The 19,080-nt window shown below is 43.3% G+C and overlaps 1 protein-coding gene across 2 annotated transcripts; it reads right to left on the bottom strand.

Annotated features, from left to right (window-relative positions):
• Positions 1-1,260: 1,260 nt before the first annotated feature.
• Positions 1,261-19,033, bottom strand: Casp2 (caspase 2). Of its 2 annotated transcripts, XR_012908524.1 has the most exons (12): positions 18,869-19,033; positions 16,423-16,573; positions 16,050-16,217; positions 15,837-15,918; positions 15,200-15,294; positions 14,723-14,899; positions 10,097-10,225; positions 7,056-7,146; positions 6,911-6,971; positions 3,808-3,957; positions 3,548-3,657; positions 1,261-3,396 (listed from the first exon to the last, which is right to left on the bottom strand). XR_012908524.1 is itself a non-coding variant. In XM_075953565.1 (11 exons), the coding sequence occupies exons 1-11, from the start codon at positions 18,940-18,942 to the stop codon at positions 3,265-3,267; spliced, it is 1,359 nt and encodes a 452-aa protein (XP_075809680.1). In that variant the 5' UTR covers positions 18,943-19,033; the 3' UTR covers positions 1,261-3,264. The 2 variants fall into 2 exon arrangements, 1 of the variants encoding a protein (XP_075809680.1); XM_075953565.1 differs by lacking the exon at positions 6,911-6,971.
• Between the last annotated feature and the right edge of the window lie 47 nt (positions 19,034-19,080).

Here is a 19,080-nt window from a genome sequence, read left to right as displayed (position 1 = left end):
TTTAAAGATATAAACCCTTTCCTTCTGTTTAGGTAAGGGCAGAGACTGTTAACTACTTTATCCAGTGTCTCAGCATCATTAAAAGGCATCTTAAAATCAGGGCTCTGTGATTTTAGGACATGCCCTCAAACCTACCTTTCTATTTTGACAGCTCAACCTCTCTGACTGTTATTGTCTCTCCTGGGGAAAACCTGGGGAAGAGACTCCCTTATGGGTCTCAGGGAAGCTAGGTGCCTGCGACACTCCATCAGCTGTAGTGGTGTGCCCCTCTTTAGACACCTCCTCCCTTCCTTACAGCTTTGCTCTGGTGAAGAGTGGTTTCATTTCTTCCTGTTTTCCTTTCCTGTTTGAGAAAACAGGATGGGGAAGGGCAGCAGAGGACGGCCCCCACCTCAGGGAGGGGGATAATTTTAGAAGAGAATCCCCTGGCAGAGGTAAGTAGGGGAAGGGAGGAGAGCTATGAAATTCAACCTGACACCCGTATTCAAGGGCGGGTGAGAAGGACATGGACTCCAGCTGAGGCAGGCACTGCTCCGTGTAATTCTCCAAAAGACCACACCTCCTGTGTCTCTGCTGTCTTGAAAATGGGTACCTATGTCAATTTTGTATCTTCTAGATAGTCTGTGCCACCCTCACTTGAGCTCCTGGCTGTTTTTCTGTGGTACTTCCCTCCCCCATTCCTATGTTCCTTTGCTCTCAATGCTCTCCCATCTACACTCCCCTCTCTGGAGACAGGCTTTGCCTCAGCTGGCTGACAGACACCCCTGTCATTCCTCAGCAGCTTTCCACAGCCCTTTACTCTCCGATGTTCCAACAGACCTCCCTAGACACAACTCAAACAGCTGCCTCTCCATGCACGCACCCCGAATTGGAGTCCACTGTATACATCTTTTTATGGCCAACTTAGAATTTGCTAAATTTTTGTCTACAGTGAAAAATCTTACATCTAATTTGGGCTAACTGAAAAATGAAATTCCGGTATCCTCCCCACTTCTACCTCCCCTTTTTGGCACTATCTGCTATTTCAGCCTCCATCCTATAACCTAATCTCATTTGAACATGAGAAATCTCAGGGTTATGTCAATAAAGACAGGCCCACATCTGGTCATAGTGAAACATAGTGATAGCAAAATATGGGGGATTTCAGATCTAGGCATGTCTTATGAAGGAGAAGAAATGATACAAAGTAAGGGGCTAAGGAAATGAAATATGCAAGCTTCCAAAGATTGAGCATCTACAAAAATAGACACCAGGCACACATCAGTAATAAGTATCAACATTTATTTGGCACCTGATGGCAATACAAATTCTTGGCAGTGGAAAGTGTAAAGATTCTATCACTCAAATATATGCATTCTATACTGACCCAAAGGCAGAATTTTGCAGGAAGTCTTCAAACCACCTGGTTCACACAACAAACATTGAGCACCTCAACTACCATAGGCCTCAAACATACTGGGCACCATGGAGATGTGAAAGAAGTTGTCTCACATGTGATATGTCTTCAAACGGTTTAAAAATAAACAACAAATCAGTGGATAAAAATAAAACAACTGAAAAAACCAGAAGAGTACAAATACTAATTAACCTGTATACTATAACAGCAAACTTAGAAATTGCTAAAAGGTAGGATTTCACTAGAGTTAGCTGCTTGCCTCCTTCTTTTATTCAAGAAACAATCATCGAAGACCTAGTTAAGTTCCAGGTACTGGGTATAGAGTAAGAAACATGGTTTCTGCTCTGGGAGGTTTCAGCTTAGTAGGGAAGATATCAACAAGTGAAACATACAAATGTGCCTTACAAACTGCAGAAGCACAATGAACGGCCACCATGCTGCAGTCAGCAGAGGTCCAGAAGACTGTTCGTGGATAGCATGGTTGAGACGCCTCCACTAGACTCAGGAATAGAGAGCGCAGAAAACCATGGCTCTGATTTGAGGAACCGAGAGGGGCGGGAGCACAGTGAGAAATCACCATTTATTGAGATCCAAAGGGAAGGTAAGAGCCAGATCTCGTAAACTGGGGTAAGCATTTGAATTTTAGATGAGGTGTAACAGAAAGCCAGTGTTCTAAGCAGGGGTCATCAGATATTTTAAAAACCAACACTACTATTATGTGGAGAATAAACTAGAAGAGAGGCAAAATGGAAATGCAAAAGATTTTAAAGAATAAGAAAGTTTCATAAAAGCAGAGAGAAGTGCTTAGAGGTCAATGGAGTATCATGTATGCTACTATCCTCCTAACACAGAACAATGGGAGGGGGGGTAATGCCTCATAAACTGAAGGGACTTTACGCTGAAGCAGATGACAGGAACAGGAACTACAGTACACCATCAGTGGCCAGACACTGTGCAAAGGGGGACTTCACAGACTTCTCAGAAGCAGTGAATGGGAGGAAAGGAAAGTGGGAATCAGTGCAAAGCAAGAGACTTCCTGATGGCCAGATATGAAGCACACTGTAAGTGCACCGCAGAAATCACAGCAAGGAAAAAGACATCCTGGTGACAGGTGACGCTGTGAGACACGGCACATTTACCTGTCACTGCACTTTATATTGAAATGCCCTACAAGGTTCATTTCAATGACAATTCAAATACAGCAGGACCAGGGAAATTTCTACAACTTCCAGAGTTAGGCATGCAGACCTCAGGCTCTGTCCAAAGGCTGGGTGCACAGAGCACAAAGGAGCAAAGGGCAAAGCTGAGAAGATGGTTCATCACCTAGGGCCCAGGGTCTACACTCAAATGCCCAGGAACGTCTGCTCACAGCAGCAGGGTCTAATTCTCTCATCTGCCTCAACAAGACAGATGAGCACACTTACATTAAACTGAGACATCTTCCAATTCTTCACTGTGGGACAAATGAGGTTTAGATATGAAAAAAAAAAAGATAGGAAACGATCTCTGAGATACCTTAACTGATGGAACAAAAGCAATAAGTACCCCTAAAAGCCCTGGGAACAGAAATAGCAAACAATGAGAAATCCACATGTCCTCTCCCCACAATACTGTGTTCACAATGTCATTTTCCAGGCGCTTTGGCTATAGCCGTAACTCCATTCAGAGTTGGCTCTACAGGGAGAGCGCACCACACCGGAAGAGCTGTCTTTAAGTCTCATACCCAAAGATGGAGACGGCTGACAGGAAACAACCTGGGAGAATCTCATATCCCTGAGGGGGTAGATAGAAAAAAAACATCCTGAAGAGAAAGCTCCATTGTGCCCCCCGTGGTTCAGTGGCCTCCAACGCACGAAGAGCAGGTGGCATCACGTGGGCGGGTGGCCTGGGAACAGGTAGAGCTGCCGGCACAGAGTACTACAGTACTCAGACATCTCCTTGCATCGGTGGAATTCAGTGCCAGGGGCATAGCCTTCACGCTCCTTGATAAGGGCATTCACCTGGGAAGGCAGAACCGGTGGTCCAAAGTCTGAGATCACTCTGTGCTTCCATGGTACAGACAACCAGAAGGGGAGACTAATAAGGTAGGCAGGGCAAGGAAGGAGAACACTGGAGATGAAAGGTTTGTAGTGCCAGATGGCACTGACCTACCTTAACCAGCATGTCAGCCACGTGCATGTCACAAGCTCTTTCAGAGAAAACCCGAGTGAGTGCTTCAATGTACCAGGAACCCCGTTTGGTGTTCCGCATGGCAGCCGTGCCTACAACCAGGGGTGGGAAGGTCATGGGCAATCCTCACAAAGACAGACTTATGGCCTCTTCTACCCTCCCTAAACAAAGACCTTGGTATAAAAACAAAACAAACCCAAGTCTAGGACAGTATAATCTACATTCACAGTCTCTCCAAATACCTTTTAGGCAAGCATAGCCACATATCATGTCCGAGCGAGTCGGCAGTCTCATCTTCAATAATTCTTCTTTGCCAGCATCACTCTCCTCACATCCAGGGGATTGCGGGTGGTTGTTTCCATCTTGCTGGTCAACCCCTCGGTCTGTCTCGTCTATAAAAGACCAAAAGAAGAGATAAAGATGTTATTTTCTCCCATCTTTTATAGATCTGTTATAGGTACATCCAAGCTCCCTATAATCTTGACTGAAGAGCCATTTTCAGCTGTTGCTCCAACCTATGGCTAATGAATTAAAAAGAGTAAAATTAAAAACTCATTACTTTCTAAACACACATCCATTGCTCAAGGGATGACTTGTAAAGGCCAGGCAGGCACATGCACCTACACAGGCAGAACATGCTTCATTCTGCATATGGGTGAAAGTGCTCAGTTAAGCCCCTCCTTGCAAATGGAGGTAAAAATCATCACATTAACTTGTTCAGTTAATAATGTATAGAAACACTTTATTTTTTTGCTGTATCAGAAAATAAAATAGTGATATTCAGTCTTATTAAAAAATGGTCTGTTTACTATTCATATTCCACATTAAACTGACAATCTCAAACTATGTTACCAGTTTAAAAAAAAAAACAAAGAAAACGTATGCGACTAAGTGTGATCAGAAGTTTTCAAGGTGGTTTTTACTTTTAAAACTTTTCTCTTTTTTCGAGACAGGGTTTCTCTGTGTAGCTTTGGAGTCTGTCCTGGAACTCACTCTGTAGACCAGGCTGGCTTTGAACTCACAGAGATCCGCCTGCCTCTGCCTCCCGATTGCTGGAATTAAAGGTGTGTCCACCACCACCGCCGGCATTGAAATAGAAACTACTTGTTAAGTTTGTAAGACAAATCATAGCAGGTGGCCAAGCTTATTAGAGAAGTTCAAAAAAGGAAGACGTTCTAGTAACAGGCTATTTTAGGGTCAGGCAGGAGTCATGCTGTAGAAAAGGACAGAGTGATGGGGCACAGGTCAGCACACAGCTAAGAGTGTGCCCTTCACAGGACTTCCTGCATGAGATTCTCAAGACTCTCAGGAGCAGAACGAACTGATGCTCAAAGAACTTTTGGTAAAAGTTCATTGACTCACTGACTCAAAAGAGATTTTTTTTTCTTTTAAATTAAGCATCGTGTGTATACCAGGCACCGTCTTCTACTAATAAGATCTAGGGACACACTGCGTGAAAAACAAAGGAGAGCAAAACAAAAAGCCAAACCCTGCTCTTCTCAAGCTCATTCTCTAGTTTGGGAGTCAATCACTGTATTACGGGAAGATTGGCAAGTTCAATTATTCAAAGAAGCATCGGCTTCAGGTCACACTGTAATGGACTAAATTTTAGGTATGGACTGGACAGGCATAAAAAATTCAAATGACTACAGAAAAAAAGCAATTTCTTCATCCAGCCCTTAGCACTACAGATAATATTCTGAGGTGGGAAGAAAATGACCACTAATGGTTTATTTTGTTGTTACTGCCTCTTAAGTGATCTAGGTCAGGCTAAGCATATCCTTTAAAAAATGGAGGGCTTGCTTGTTGCCTTCAAGTTTCAGGCCTATTATTCAGTAAACATTATCTTCTTTTCTTCACAACTGATTTCTATATTAATGCAATTTTTAGACATAGATTTCGTAACTTTTAAGAGTGTAAAGCAGTGCTCTGGGAAACATCTATGAATAAAAAAATGCTTGTTTTTACATGCTTTTTTCTTAGTGCAGTTCCCCGCCATAATAACTTTCCTGGAAAAAATAGAGCACACTATTTCATAGTTAAACTCCCCAAAGTATTGTCTGTTGAAGTTCAAAAATCTCAGCTGTGACTAAGGGTTTGTAATTAGCTGGAGCAACTGCCTGTGATCAGCCACAGCTCACTACAAGGCTTACAGAGATGCTAAGCATTTTAGATCTGGGCACTGTGGATATATTACATAATGGGGGCAAGGTGGCCTACTGTACAACTAGGGGTAAATCTTATAATCTTGTGCTTGTCATGCTGCACCACCCCCTTTTCTGGAAAAGACTCTCTCCATACCCGTGTAAAGGCATGTGTCCATGGTCCAAATTAAGCCTGTCCCTACCTGCAAATATCTCTTCGAACTAAGCTCGGGTAAAATGGTCAACTGCTATCGCACGCATTTCACTCCTGCATGACAACTAGCCTCAAGCTGTTCTTCACATATACTTGCTTTAATTTCCCGAGTAAGCCATATACTCCTTAGGCAAACTTAGATATTTTCTTCTGCTTCTGTGATGTCATTTATAACCACAGTCACACGGCAGGACCGTAAAATATACTCTGTGGTGACACAGAGGGAAACATAAGCATCTTCATGTTGATTATGTAAACTTTAACCCACACTATAAAACATTTGAGGATGCTGACCACATTGTGACAGCCATGGCTGGCTTTCTCTCCAGATTTACCATGAGTCAGGTACAAGCCAACTAAGCACTTAGGTGCAAATTCATTAGTCATCACAACAGCTTAAAGAAATTTTATATAATGACTATCCAGTTTATAAGAAAGAAATGGAAGTGGAGGGAAGTGAAGTAACTTCTCTAACTTCACATAGTTATTAAACAATAGAGTCACATTCTGATTCCAAATTTAGATTCTTAATTACTACTGCTTTCTTCTAGATGAGAAGGAGGCCTGTGTGTCTTCTGAGCCATGTGACACAGGCTTGGTTCTTAAAGGGGTAGGAGAAACTGCATGCAAGAAAGAGGATAGAAGCAGCTCAGGAGTCCGATGCAGACATGGGTTCTGTACTGTTCTCCTGCATGCTCCAAGAATGACAAAGAAAGGAAGCAAGAGCGCGGGAGCGTGAACACGGCAGACAGAAAATGGTAAGAGAAGGAAGATTTGGAGAGACAAGCAGAAATCCTTAACTGGAATGAGAAACAAAACAAAGTGCATTGCAGTTAATAGCAGAGAAGAGTCCAGGTTCTCAGGAGAAAGGTCAGACACTGGCAAGAGGCTCCTGAGAACAGGATATGGAGGTGTACAGAGCTGGCCAGACTGAGAGCCTTGGGCTGCCCAAGTCCTAGCACACCCCATGCATTGGGAGACACTTACAGAGCAAGAGAGGCGGTGGCAGCAGTGAACAGAAGGAGGTGCCCAAGGGATCCAATAGCACCTGAGAGGAGCAAACAGGAAAGTGAGAGCTGGTGGAGGCTGCCCAGGAGCCACCACCCAGATGCTGGTTAGCCAGGGCACTCACCTCCACGGCATGCTTGGATGAAGAACATTTTCGGCTTGTTCTGTAGACTTGGACAGTTAGCATTGTCAAAAAGTCGAAAAACCTCTTGGAGCTACCAGAAACAATGAGGGAGAGGGGAAGTTAGGCAACTGTGACACCTCTTCAAGTCCAACACAAACAAATGCAGTCATCATCTGAAGGGTGGGCTGATGGCTGATCTTTCAGCTTGACTGATTTACAATCCCTTAGGAGACACAACTTAGTGTGCCTGCGAGGGCACCGAATGTCCACAAAGAATTAATTGTGAGGGAAGACCAGGAGCCCAGACGGAAAGAAGGTGTGGGGCAATCAAAGCCAGATAGGCCGGCATCTCTTCTACGATGTATGATCTACCCACATGCAGGTATGCAGCCTTGTGCTCCTGTCTCCAGGGGAGAGGTGGCTTCCTTGCCCCAAAAATCTAGTAGTGGCCTTTGGAGTTAACGTTTGGAGGAACTTGAAAGAGTCTGAAGCTGTAGGCTAGGAAGCCCGAGAATGGTGTAAGTAGGGCTTCACGGGCCATTTAAGTGGGAACTCGAGAGCCAAAGTGCTAAGAGAAATACAGACACAGGCTAGCCTCAAGAGATCACAGACTCAAACAAGGACTCTAATGAGAACTCAGCTTGTGAAATATGAATGCAGTCTGTTGATATTCTGAAAACTTGAGGCTGAATTTAAAATAACTGACTAATTTGCACATTTTAGCTTAACATTCAGTCTGTGTGACATGGTTATTGCTCACTAAATTTACCCACATTTATAGTGAGTGAAGTGTACAGCATAAAGATATAAAAATGAAGTTTCATGAAGAAAGGCTCTTGAGTTTGGATAAAGTTAAGGACGGGGTGGGAGTTCTTTTATTTTTCACTAGAACGCCTTGGACTCTCAATGTCAAAGGTCCTCAATCAAGGACAATGAAACCCAGTGCTAGACATCTGGGAGAAGAGTTACGTTAGAGTCATTGACGCAAAATCTGAACTCTGCATTGGACAATAGAAAAGGTGCCTTTTCTCGGCCAAGAGAATTCCAAGGCTGACAGCACAAACTCACACAAAGGAGAACACCTGAAAAAAGTAGTCCTTAGGGGTACCCTGCTGGATAAAGGTTACCCAGGGAAGTATTTTCTAAGGTTCAGTTAAAAAAGCAGAGGCTTCTGTAGCTATAGTTCAAGCTACATCTCAAGCTGGCAGCAGAGTGAGGTGAAATCATAGACGCTTGCATCAAGGTACCAGAAGAGCCACCGAAGCTAAGGCAATGTGTAGTCTCGGCAGGACTGGGTACCTGTATGGAACTCCTGAGTAGTTGAAAAATTAAGGTGAAATATAAGTTGTATATGGAGAGCCCACATAATAGGGAAACCAGAAACTTGAGGCTTTTGCTAAGGAAAACTGTTGGCACCTACAGAAGCAGGGCCCAAAGCCACAAACCAGAGCTGGAAGGGCAAGCTTATCACTTTAGTTGGAGCAAATGATGCAGTAAGGAACCTGAGAGGTCTGGTATTCACTCAGGAGAGCTTCTGTCTTGTTTTCATCCACTTTCCTTATTATGACCCTACCCCTTTTCTTTTTGGAACAGAAATGGTTACCTGCCACTGCTTGTTTGTAATTTTACCCCTAGTCCCACAATAGTTTACGCTTATACTGTTGAACAGTGTTGAAACAGTTAAATCTTAGGAGATTCTTGGAGATGTATTGTTCACCATGAGATGCCCATTAAGTCTTCAGAGAAACAGGTTATGGTTTAAGTCATGTGTTTGGGTATCTTATGACAGGACTTAAGATCATCAAAACACAGTTTCTTTTTTCTTTTAAAATTTGATTTTTACTTATGTGTATGTGTCTGCACTGGTTTGTATGTACCATGTGAGTGCAGACGCCCAGAGAAGCTAAAGGGTATTGGATATTCTAGAACTGGAGAAGCTGTTGAGTTGGTTCCCGGGAATGGAACCTGCAAGGACTCCTAACTGCTGAGCTATCTCTCTAGCCCCTAGACCAGTTACTTAAACTATAGGTCACGAATTCATGGGGCTGGAGAGATGGCTCAGAGGTTAAGAGCACGGACTGCTCTTCTGGAGGTCCTGAGTTCAATTCCCAGTAACCACATGGTGGCTCATAACCTTCTGTACTGAGATCTGGTGCCCTCTTCTGGCTTGCAGGCATACATGGAGGCTGAACACTGTGTACATAATAAATAAATCTTTAAAAAAAAAAAAAAAGGACGAATTCATGAGATCTAAATGCAGGAGTTGTCAAAAGATTTATCAAAAGGTTTCTGCATGAATAATGGCCATCAGGTCATTCAAAATCAAATGCATAACAAAACTAGAGAGTTTAGTGCTTATTGGTGTTCACATCATTTCAGCCTTAGTTCTGAACATGTAACACAGACACGATGCACTGCATGTGCCAGCAAAGCTGCCTTAAATGCTTGGCTTAGGTGTCTCCAGTGTCTTTACTGGACATACAAAGTTTCCTCTTTATAGAAGCATAAAGGTCTAACTATAGAAAATGGACTTTTAGTATTTTTCTACCATCACTGGTCAGCACAGACATATAAGACTAGAATCTTTGGACTGTACTGTTAGAATATTTGATTTTAAAAATTGCTGTTTGAATTGCTGGATTGAGTTTCATAAATAATATTAAATGAATTTTGATTTGGAATTGGGACAGGTTTTCCAATAATTTCTCTAACAGCTCAAAACAGGTATCTACCATTTTATGCTATGTATTAATGTGAAACAGTGTTCTTAGCATTGATTATAAAATAAAAAATCAACTCTGAAAAACATGAAAGATGTTCCATATCTAGCAGTTCTAAATATTCAGCATACACGATTAACAAAGTGTGTTATGTCCTCATTGCCATGGACTGCATCCCTTCAAACCATGAGCTAAAATACATCTTCCTTTAGGCAGCTTGTCAGGTATGTGGTCACAGTAAGGGAGATGTAGCTAATAGAGATGGACAGGCAGGCAGAATGACCTATTTTCAATGCTTAGCTTTCACAAAATTATACACACCTGAAGCAGTTTGCCATCCACACCGTAGATGCCACCTTCCACACCATGTGAGAGGAGTGCCACTATGCAGGAGTCTGTGACCCGGTGTGCAGGTAACTGTGCAAAATTCTGAAGTTTCTCTTGCATTTCCTAGATAGAAGACGGAGACACCTGCTAGCATTGTTCACTGCAGTCAGCATCAACACAGACATTAACCCCTGGCTTGTTTGAAAGAAGACAAAAGTGTTTTTCTGTATATTCCTATGATCACTGAAAAGTACATACTCTCTGAAAGGCTAAAGAAAACCATGCACTCACAAGAAAAATGCACATGACTTCAGACATCAAACGCTAAATATGAAGTCACAGGTTCACAGAAATAGTAAAGAACTCCTGCATTAAAGTGAAATTTTAAAGAAGCTACATGGTATGTGGGGACAGCTTAGCTGGTAGGGTGCTTGCCATTACGAGGCTCATAGCTTGTATCCCAGAACATGAGTAATACTGGATGGGCATAGGGCTTGCCTGTAATTCTAACACCTGGAAGGCAGACATGGGGAATTCCTAGAGGCAGCTGGCTAGCTATTAGTCACACTGAAAAAGCTCTGGGTTCAACTGAGACCTTGCTTCAACAAGGTAGAAAGTAACCAGATTCCTAATATCAACCCTAGGACCCCTACACACACATTAGCATGCACATATACGTACACCTAAACACATGTGAACACAAATACATACACATTAAAAAAAAGTCGCTGGGTAGTGGTGGCGCACACCTTTAATCCCAGCACTCGGGAGGCACAGGGAGGTGGATCTCTGTGAGTTCGAGGCCAGCCTGGTCTACAAGAGCTCGTTTCAGGACAAGAACCAAAAGCTACGGAGAAACCCTGTCTCAAAAAATCAAAAAAAAAAAAAAAAAAAAAAAAAAAAGAAAAGAAAAAGTCATTTTGTCAGTTCATCTTATTATGATATGAAGGAAATATTATGAATTTGTTCCTAGCAGAGAATCACCGCACACAATCTTACACTCTCAATAAGCAGCTCAGGTGCGTGTGTTTGGGAGTTCCTAAAGGTGTGGTTTTTCAAAGCACCGACTGCAGCAGCACTCAGAATTGCTGCAAAATGTTAAAGGCTGTAAGCGTCATATTCTGGAATTTCAAAGTTTAAGAGTTGCCAATCAAAGCCAGGCATAGTAGTATAGACCTTTAATTCCAGTACTCTGGAGGCAGAGGCAAGAAGATCTCTGTGCCAGCCTGGTCTTAAGAGTAAGCTCTAGGACAACCAGGGTTGTTAACACATAAAAACCATTGTTATTACAAAACAAAAACAAAAAAAAGAGTTGCTAACCTATCTGCTTGGAAGGGGGGGGATTTTTAAAGACAGCACCCTGTTGTGGACCGAGGGGAGTGAGTTCACTCAGGTTCCTACTGAGAAGGCAGCGGCACTCTAAGGACGACTTCAGCCTTTCCAGCTGCAGGGGGCTCAGCCTCTCAGCACTGAGACACCATTCCTTGGCCAAGGACCTCTTTACAGCTTTCTAATTTACACCTTTAAGAAGCTATCTGCATATCCCCCAAATGTCCAAACTAAGCTTCCAAAGGGACAATGCCAAAATGCAAATTCTCAATTAAGGAATAAGGCAGTGTGCTAGATTTTTCTCCCAACCAAGTTTTGTTTAGACTTTCTTCCTCAGGAAACTCTCAAACAGGATTCACACAAGTTAAACAGAAGGTGCTGAAGACAAAGGGCAGATGAAGGTTAAGTGCCAACATTCAAGAGCCATTTCTCCCTGTAGGGCCTTGCTCAGGCTAACCCAGAGTTTATTAAGCAGCTCGTACTGGCTCTGAACTCTCAATCCTCCTGCCTGTCTGCTAAACTAGTGCAGGGATTACAAGCACTCATTATCATACCTGGCCTGTTTGGATATTTCTGCTTAAATACATTGTAAAATAATTGGACATTGCGAAATTAGTTTTGGTAAGAAAGCAGAGATTTTTCTGGATAAATAAAATCAAGTCATAACACAGTATTTGTTTATAAAATATATAATTTTGAGTAACTATGAGTGCTCTACAGAGTCTAGTTAAACTTAATTTTGCTTGAAGAATGTAATAAAAACTATACATATATAATTTATACTCTATATATGGTCATTTTAAACTTGCTGATTATATCAATAAAAAGGAGCACAACTTTGTAACTGAATGTAAAACAAACCAGTCAACAAATGTAGATTAGTTATTTGGGTGGATTGTTCTACAAGTGACATACCTTAAGATACAATCTGTGGATTTATTTTTTATAAAAGTATAGTAGTTCTATAAATAGCAGGGTTTGTAGTTCTTGGGTATGTTTTGGCTGGGGGCTGGAGGCCAGATAAAGAATATACCATCTATAAATAAATGCAAAACTATATAGGAAGTCGCTATTTTCCAGGGATAACCCATACAATATCCTTATATTCTCCGAGCCATCTGTAACCCAAACGCAAATTTAAAAGCAATAGCATATAGTGAGAGTAAAGCTTCCCACTTTAGAATACACCTTCATTTCCTAATATGCTAAACTGTGATTCAAGAGTCAAGTTATCTCCCAAGGTAGAACCAATGTACACTTGATGAGACACTGAGTATATAACTGAGAGGTAAAAACACCAGTGTTCTCTTCAGTACCAACAGCAGAAAAAGATTCTCTACAATTAACTATACTATTTTATATTTGAAGGGAATTATCACTAGTCAAAAAGGATTGATAATGATAAAAAAGAGGATCTTGGATTTCTTGGTACTGTTTCTCTGCTTGCCATATAATCATATAATAAAAAGGCAGTCTTTAAAGATGCCATACAGAAGAGGGCATTCTGCACATTCCCAATGCAACAAAGTACGATATTCACGGCATTCCCTGGATTATCACGTCCGTATCATCTACACACTGCTCCTTCTGCCTAGGCTGTCTCCCTGAGGAGCCTGTCAGTTCCACCTGCTCTGACTACTTTTCTGACCTCATCTACTCCTGTGGTTTTTACTTTCACCTCCTGTAAGAACAGAAGCTCCAGCTCTATTAGTGATAGAGGAACAAAATGATGCTGAGAGTTCACTCATTATCTATCCTCGAATTCAGAACATTAAATTTGTGCGTGTCAAATTACAAGGTGCTCAAAATTTAGCTTCACTGCAACTCAAGTGACAGAAAAACATGGGAATGAGAATTTAGAAGCCCTTGAATCTGCCTTAGATACAGCTTAAATGGAACTGGCCTATAAAAAGTACTTAATGGACTCACAAAGTCTCCTGAATGTCTTGAAAACACAGCAGTATTCAACTGTATTCGTGACACAGTACTGAAACCTTTATTAGGCATCTAAGATCTACTGCCAAACACACTATTTAGAAGACCATGACAAAACAGGTTCCTAGAAGTTTATAAGAAATAGACAGACCATACTCTTAGAAAACATATACAGCACAAATCTGGCTAGATGACCTTACAACTCCCTCAAAAGCAGCAGAGGTGGACAAGCTACTTACTTCATTCAGTCCCTTTGATGGAAGGGAAAACAAAAATGTTCCAGCTATGACTTTTGTTTTTCCTGGTGTAGGGGACTAAATTCAGGGCTTTGCACCTGCTAGGCAATTGCTCCAAACACTGAGCCACGAACTCAACTCCCAGCCTTGGCTTTGAAGCAAGAATGGATCTATTTTAAACAGGCAATTATGGGCAAGCTGGCAAGAGCATCACGTCAAGAATGGCACTGAGATACCTAGACATGAAACTGGCCACACCCAAAGTGTAGTAAATACATAATTCTCATAGAAGTGGGATAGCCAAGATGACCACAACAAACTGTCAACACAAAACCAGGATCTTCTACCTCAAGGGGCCAAAGGGAATTTTTTTTAGACAGGGTCTCACGTAGTCCCGGCCACCCTTCAACTTACTATGAAAGACTGGTCTTAAACTCTAATTTCTGATTCTCCTGCCTCATCATGGCTCAGAACCTTAAATTATACCTCCCTAAGCCCAAAGATCAAGTTTAAGAACATACTATTACAGAACAAAAGCAGTTCAGAATAGTATACAAATAGGTCATTATCAATTTCAAAATATCAATCTTAAAAGAAGTGAAGTCACCAGAGAAGCTCAGAAACAAGTCAATAAGGAGCAGCCCACAACAAAATGCTTCTGACGCGAGAGCAAGCAACCTACCCTAAAACAGTCCAGCAGTGACTCAATCAGACGACCACTGAACAGCATCTGCCAAAAATAATGCTTTAAACAATAATTGGGATCCTAAGTAACGGTATCAACTTTGAAGTAAATGGCTGTGTGGCCTGATTTACAAATACCCTTTTGTAGTTTGTTTGGGAGGATCTCGGTGTTCATCACTTCCTGAGTGACTAGGAGTTAAGTTTCTGAACACATAAATGTGGGAACCCAACCCTGAACTATGGAACTCCATGAAAGCACAGCTACCTTAAGACAGCAATGTCCAGGCAACTGGCTAACTCTACTTCTTTTCACTAGATTGTAGGAAGCAGCAAACAGAGTGAGTGAGAAACATCCAGGAGGCCCAGAGGAACAGAAGCACCCAGCCCAAAGTACAGCCCACCAGATTCACACGCCAGCCTTTCCAGCCGCAGGTACCTGTGCAGTCTGGTCATGTAGAACATGGACATTATATCCCAAAAGCTTGAAGAGGGTGACTAGAGTACTGTGGTCCACATCCCCTCCAGAGCGAAATTCCAGGTCTTTCTCTCCAGTGAAGTGCACATTACTCAACACCAGTGCCAGGCCACGAGGCTGAGACTGCAACCTATAGGCCTAGAAGGAGGAGGCCAATTAGACCACGAGCCTCTTGATGACAGGCAATGTGGTTACTCAATGACATCAAGCATTTCAAAACATACCCCAAACAACAATCCTTGTCCTCAAAGCAGACAACTCCCCAAATCCAGCCTCTGCTATTTTTTTTTTAACCATACCAGGTAAACCGGCAATGCCACAGAAGGTATCAGTCAGCACGGACACTTTCTGACAGGGCAGCAAGAAAACATGCAAACCAGGTTCAGAAGAACAGGTCTCTCGCTCCCCACCACTCTCCTGGAAATTATGCAAACTCACCAGCTGGTAGTGTGCCTGATAAAACTCAGGAGTGCACGGCTTCACCTGAAGGCAGGGAGGACCATCCCCGTTATCTAAGGAGTGTTCCATGGGACCTATGGTAGGGAGAATGCCAAAAGCTGGTATACATTTCAGCACTGCTCCTTAGAACTCCATTAATTAATCAGTTTAGCTGTAGGCAGCCCTTTAAACTGAGGTTCCAATGAAATTCCTCCAACATGTAAGTCCCGTGCTGGCACAGACCATGTTGACCTCTGCTTATCCCTGGGCCCCACCCATGGCTTCATAAAGAAGACACTGAACTCGCTGAGTGATGGAAAGGGCTTCTGAGACAAGCCTGGTTTTAATCACCTCAGCAGAAACACGGAGCCTTTTCTTGTTTGGCTTTAAAGACAAAACACTCAAATCATTCACAGGAAATCACGGTCCCCACCTGAATAAGTTACATAAAAAGCCAATTGTTTTGAAGACTACTACCTGTGATGAAGGGAAATGGGTCTGACTTAAATCCCTTCTAAACTGCCCTGTCAGCCCGTCAAAAATTCATAGAGAACTGCTCCTATCAGGAAATACACCTCACCATTCAGAAAGCAGGTAAGTCAGTGTGGGAGGGCCCTTCTGGCCCATGCATTCTCACCTGTGGACAGGCGGAGCTGCTTGTGAGGGGGGCAGGTCTCACACACCGAGAAAGGGAGACTTGTGTCATAGTCACAGCTCAGCTGGAAGAAATCAAGACTCACCATCAAAGACCTCAGAGAGACAGTCAAGTGTCTGTCTCGCTGTGCCCCCTGCCCCGTATCCTTTCTGGTCAAACTAACACAGCCCAGGGCGCATTTCCAGGGTTTCATACCGGTGGGAGTTCATGCTGAATATCAGAGAGGGTTGTGAGCAGCAAGTCTTCCAAATGACTTTGCCTGGTCTCTCGCAGGGCCTCACAGAAGGCATCAAAAGCCTGGGGTCCCCTCTTGGGCAGCAGGTTGAGGAGTTCCACATTCTGGCTGAAACTGCCCCCTTTGGCCTAAGGCACAAAAATAAAACGTTACATTACATTTACATATCTAATTGTAAACGCCATTTTTTCATATGAGCTTTGAAGTAGTGGTCTTATTCATCTTAGGAATTCCTCTTTACAGAGTGAGCATGCACAGGTGAGGTTTGCTGTCCTTAGCCAAGGGGCACATTCTTTCACAGGTTCATCTTCTGGGCCTCTTCCACTGCGGTACCTGGATGAGCTCCCTCATTTCCAGTGTGATGATGTCCTTCTCCAGGAGATGCTCTAACAGCTCGCTCAGCAGCAGCTGCTTGGCCAGCACCACTCGGTTCTTTTTCAGAGTTTCCTGGTGGTCAGGGTGCATACCACACACTGCCAATATCCTACAGAGGGAAGGCAGACAGAGGCACTGTCAGATCTAAGCCTGGACACAGAAGAGAAGTGAGAAAGAAGAACGAAAGGGACTTAGGAGCAATAGGAGGTGTTATTTTGTGAAATCTCTTTCAATCAAAACGTCCTAGGGAGTAATGTACTGACCCTAAACAAATAAGGCATAATTCTCTAGAGAAGGTCTACATCAGACTATCTGAAACCGTGATCCGACCAGGAGAGGAAGTAGCTATCTTGGTCAAATTAATATAAAGAAGCACAAATATATCCGAGAGAACAAACACTCCTCTGATAGACAAGTTCTAACATTCAGAAAACATGACCATACTTTTTCTTAGGAAACTAACCTAAGTCAAAAACAATCTTAGGGCAGTAATAAAATACAAAATGTAAAGCCAACAGTCATGTTTTTAAACACACACACACACACACTTTCTCTAGGCTGTTCACATAAATTACATCAAAAATATTTTACAATTCCATGATAAACTAATGTTAAAAAATGATCAAAATCCCACAAGGTATGGGTAAGTAGAAATTAACAGTCACAATAGATAGATACCAATGATGAGCACAACATAACTTGTAATCACAAGGATAGTGCAAGCAATGGTTATTTTAGTGATTTAGTTTACCATTGAGAGCTGTATTTGAAAGAGTCCCTAGTTTTGCTCTCAAGTTTGGAAAGAGACCTGCTTCGGCTCACGAATAATAATTTTAAAAAATCCCATTTCCAATATGTCCTTTATGTGCCCAATGAATATTAACCCAGGATCTCCAGTTTGTTTAGTATAAGACAACGCTTAGGGTCTGATGGCAGTACAGGTGATATTGTAACAGACTCACTTTATACAATAAAACATTTTTAGCTGCATCTTGATTTCAAAGAGGGCAAAATATAGGGGACCAAATAAGCATCTCCAATCAGTGAAATATCAAGCATTGGTGGAATGCCCCTAGCTTAAAGATTCCTTGAGAAGTCTACAGTTGGATGGAAACACAGGGTCCTGGGAAATTTGCATTAGCAAGAGGTATAAGAGGCAGATCAAGTATTTAGACTGTATCCACTATCTCAAAATTCACTCGAACCTGCTACAGCAACAACTTTGGGAATTTCAAACTTCAGATAAGAATCACTTCATCACAAGACAACACAGTAGTGGAGCTAAACATAAATTCTGGGGAAAATAAAGTTAATACCGCAGCTGTTGACTAGGTATATCCTTAGGTACACAGTCAATGGTGCCGCAGCGCTTATCAGGAACATTCACTTCTTAAAAGGTTGCTTTTTTAGCTTCCACACTGTACTTTCTCCGTGTCCACACAGCCCAACACACTCTGCTTTCCTTCAGGGGGCTTCTGACCACCCTCTTCCCTATGATAGGAAAAGGCCTGGAGCTGTGTGTAGATCAAGCAAGCCTTGGGTTCCCGCCCCTTTTGTCCAGCCACCAGGCTTCCAGGATTACTATCCGGTAGCCTTTAAACGCTGACATTGCGGTAGGCAGCCCCCCACCAAAAGGCTCTTCCCTAGGCAATTTCATCCATAGGCACAGCTTACTGACTCCAGTTCTGAACCCTCTTCTGTCCCAGGCTTGATATGGAACTAGGCAGCCACCAGTTTTTATCTGAAGCGCCACCCATTCCGCACACCTGCTACTTCCTTCATTTCAAACTGCCCGAGGAGAGGCTTAACAACGACCTTCCCAAAAGTTTCCAATCTCCTGGACTTCTAGGAAACCCCTGGAAAGGGGAATGGAGAAAAACGACACCAGGAGGAGTCTAACGTTTTGCTTCTGCGTTCTCCGAAGATTCCCGTGTCTAATTTAATGTTACAGATTTGGACAGGAAATAGTCCATTGTGTCCTCCTGGGCCATGTTTGCACCGAAACTGACTGGGGAGAAAGGGCAGACAAGGGAACATCAAAGTATCCAAATCCCCTACACCTGTGTGCAATTCACTGACAAACATCTATTACACGGGAATGCAGCGCAGGTCGCGTTACAGTCACTGCAAACCCAAAGCGCCCCAGGCCGAGCTAAGAAGTCTGCAGGTCTCCTTGGCTAGGGGAGGTTTGATTTGAAATCCTCAGGCGAGAACTGGAGGGGAAACGACGGAGCATCTTCTCCAGACACGCCGCAGGCGAAATCTAGCGGGACTGACAGGACCCACTCTTGTCCAGACGCCCCTGCGCTGGACAAAGGAGGCTGCCGCAGCCTCTGCCCACGCGGGACCAGGCCAAGACGCCGCGCAACTCGCCCGGCCGCCTCCTCCGCCCTGCCCTGCTCACCTGCTCCTCCTGTCAGCCGCCATCAGTCCCTTTCTGTGCAGAGTGGACGGCGACCTCCCGCTCGGCGACGCCATTTCCAGTTTTTCCCGGGCTGCACACGTACCACCCACAATACAAACAAACCCCAGGCCGCGCCAGCCCCCGCATCCCTCCCCCCGCCCCCAGCCTCCCACCCTCGCCGCGCCTGCGCACGCCCCGCCCCGACGCCAGCA

The sequence above is a fragment of the Microtus pennsylvanicus genome, chromosome 19 (assembly GCF_037038515.1).
Source record: "Microtus pennsylvanicus isolate mMicPen1 chromosome 19, mMicPen1.hap1, whole genome shotgun sequence".
NCBI lineage: Eukaryota > Metazoa > Chordata > Mammalia > Rodentia > Cricetidae > Microtus > Microtus pennsylvanicus.
Note: the sequence above shows the minus strand (reverse complement) of the source record. Positions and strands in the feature narration are given on the sequence as shown.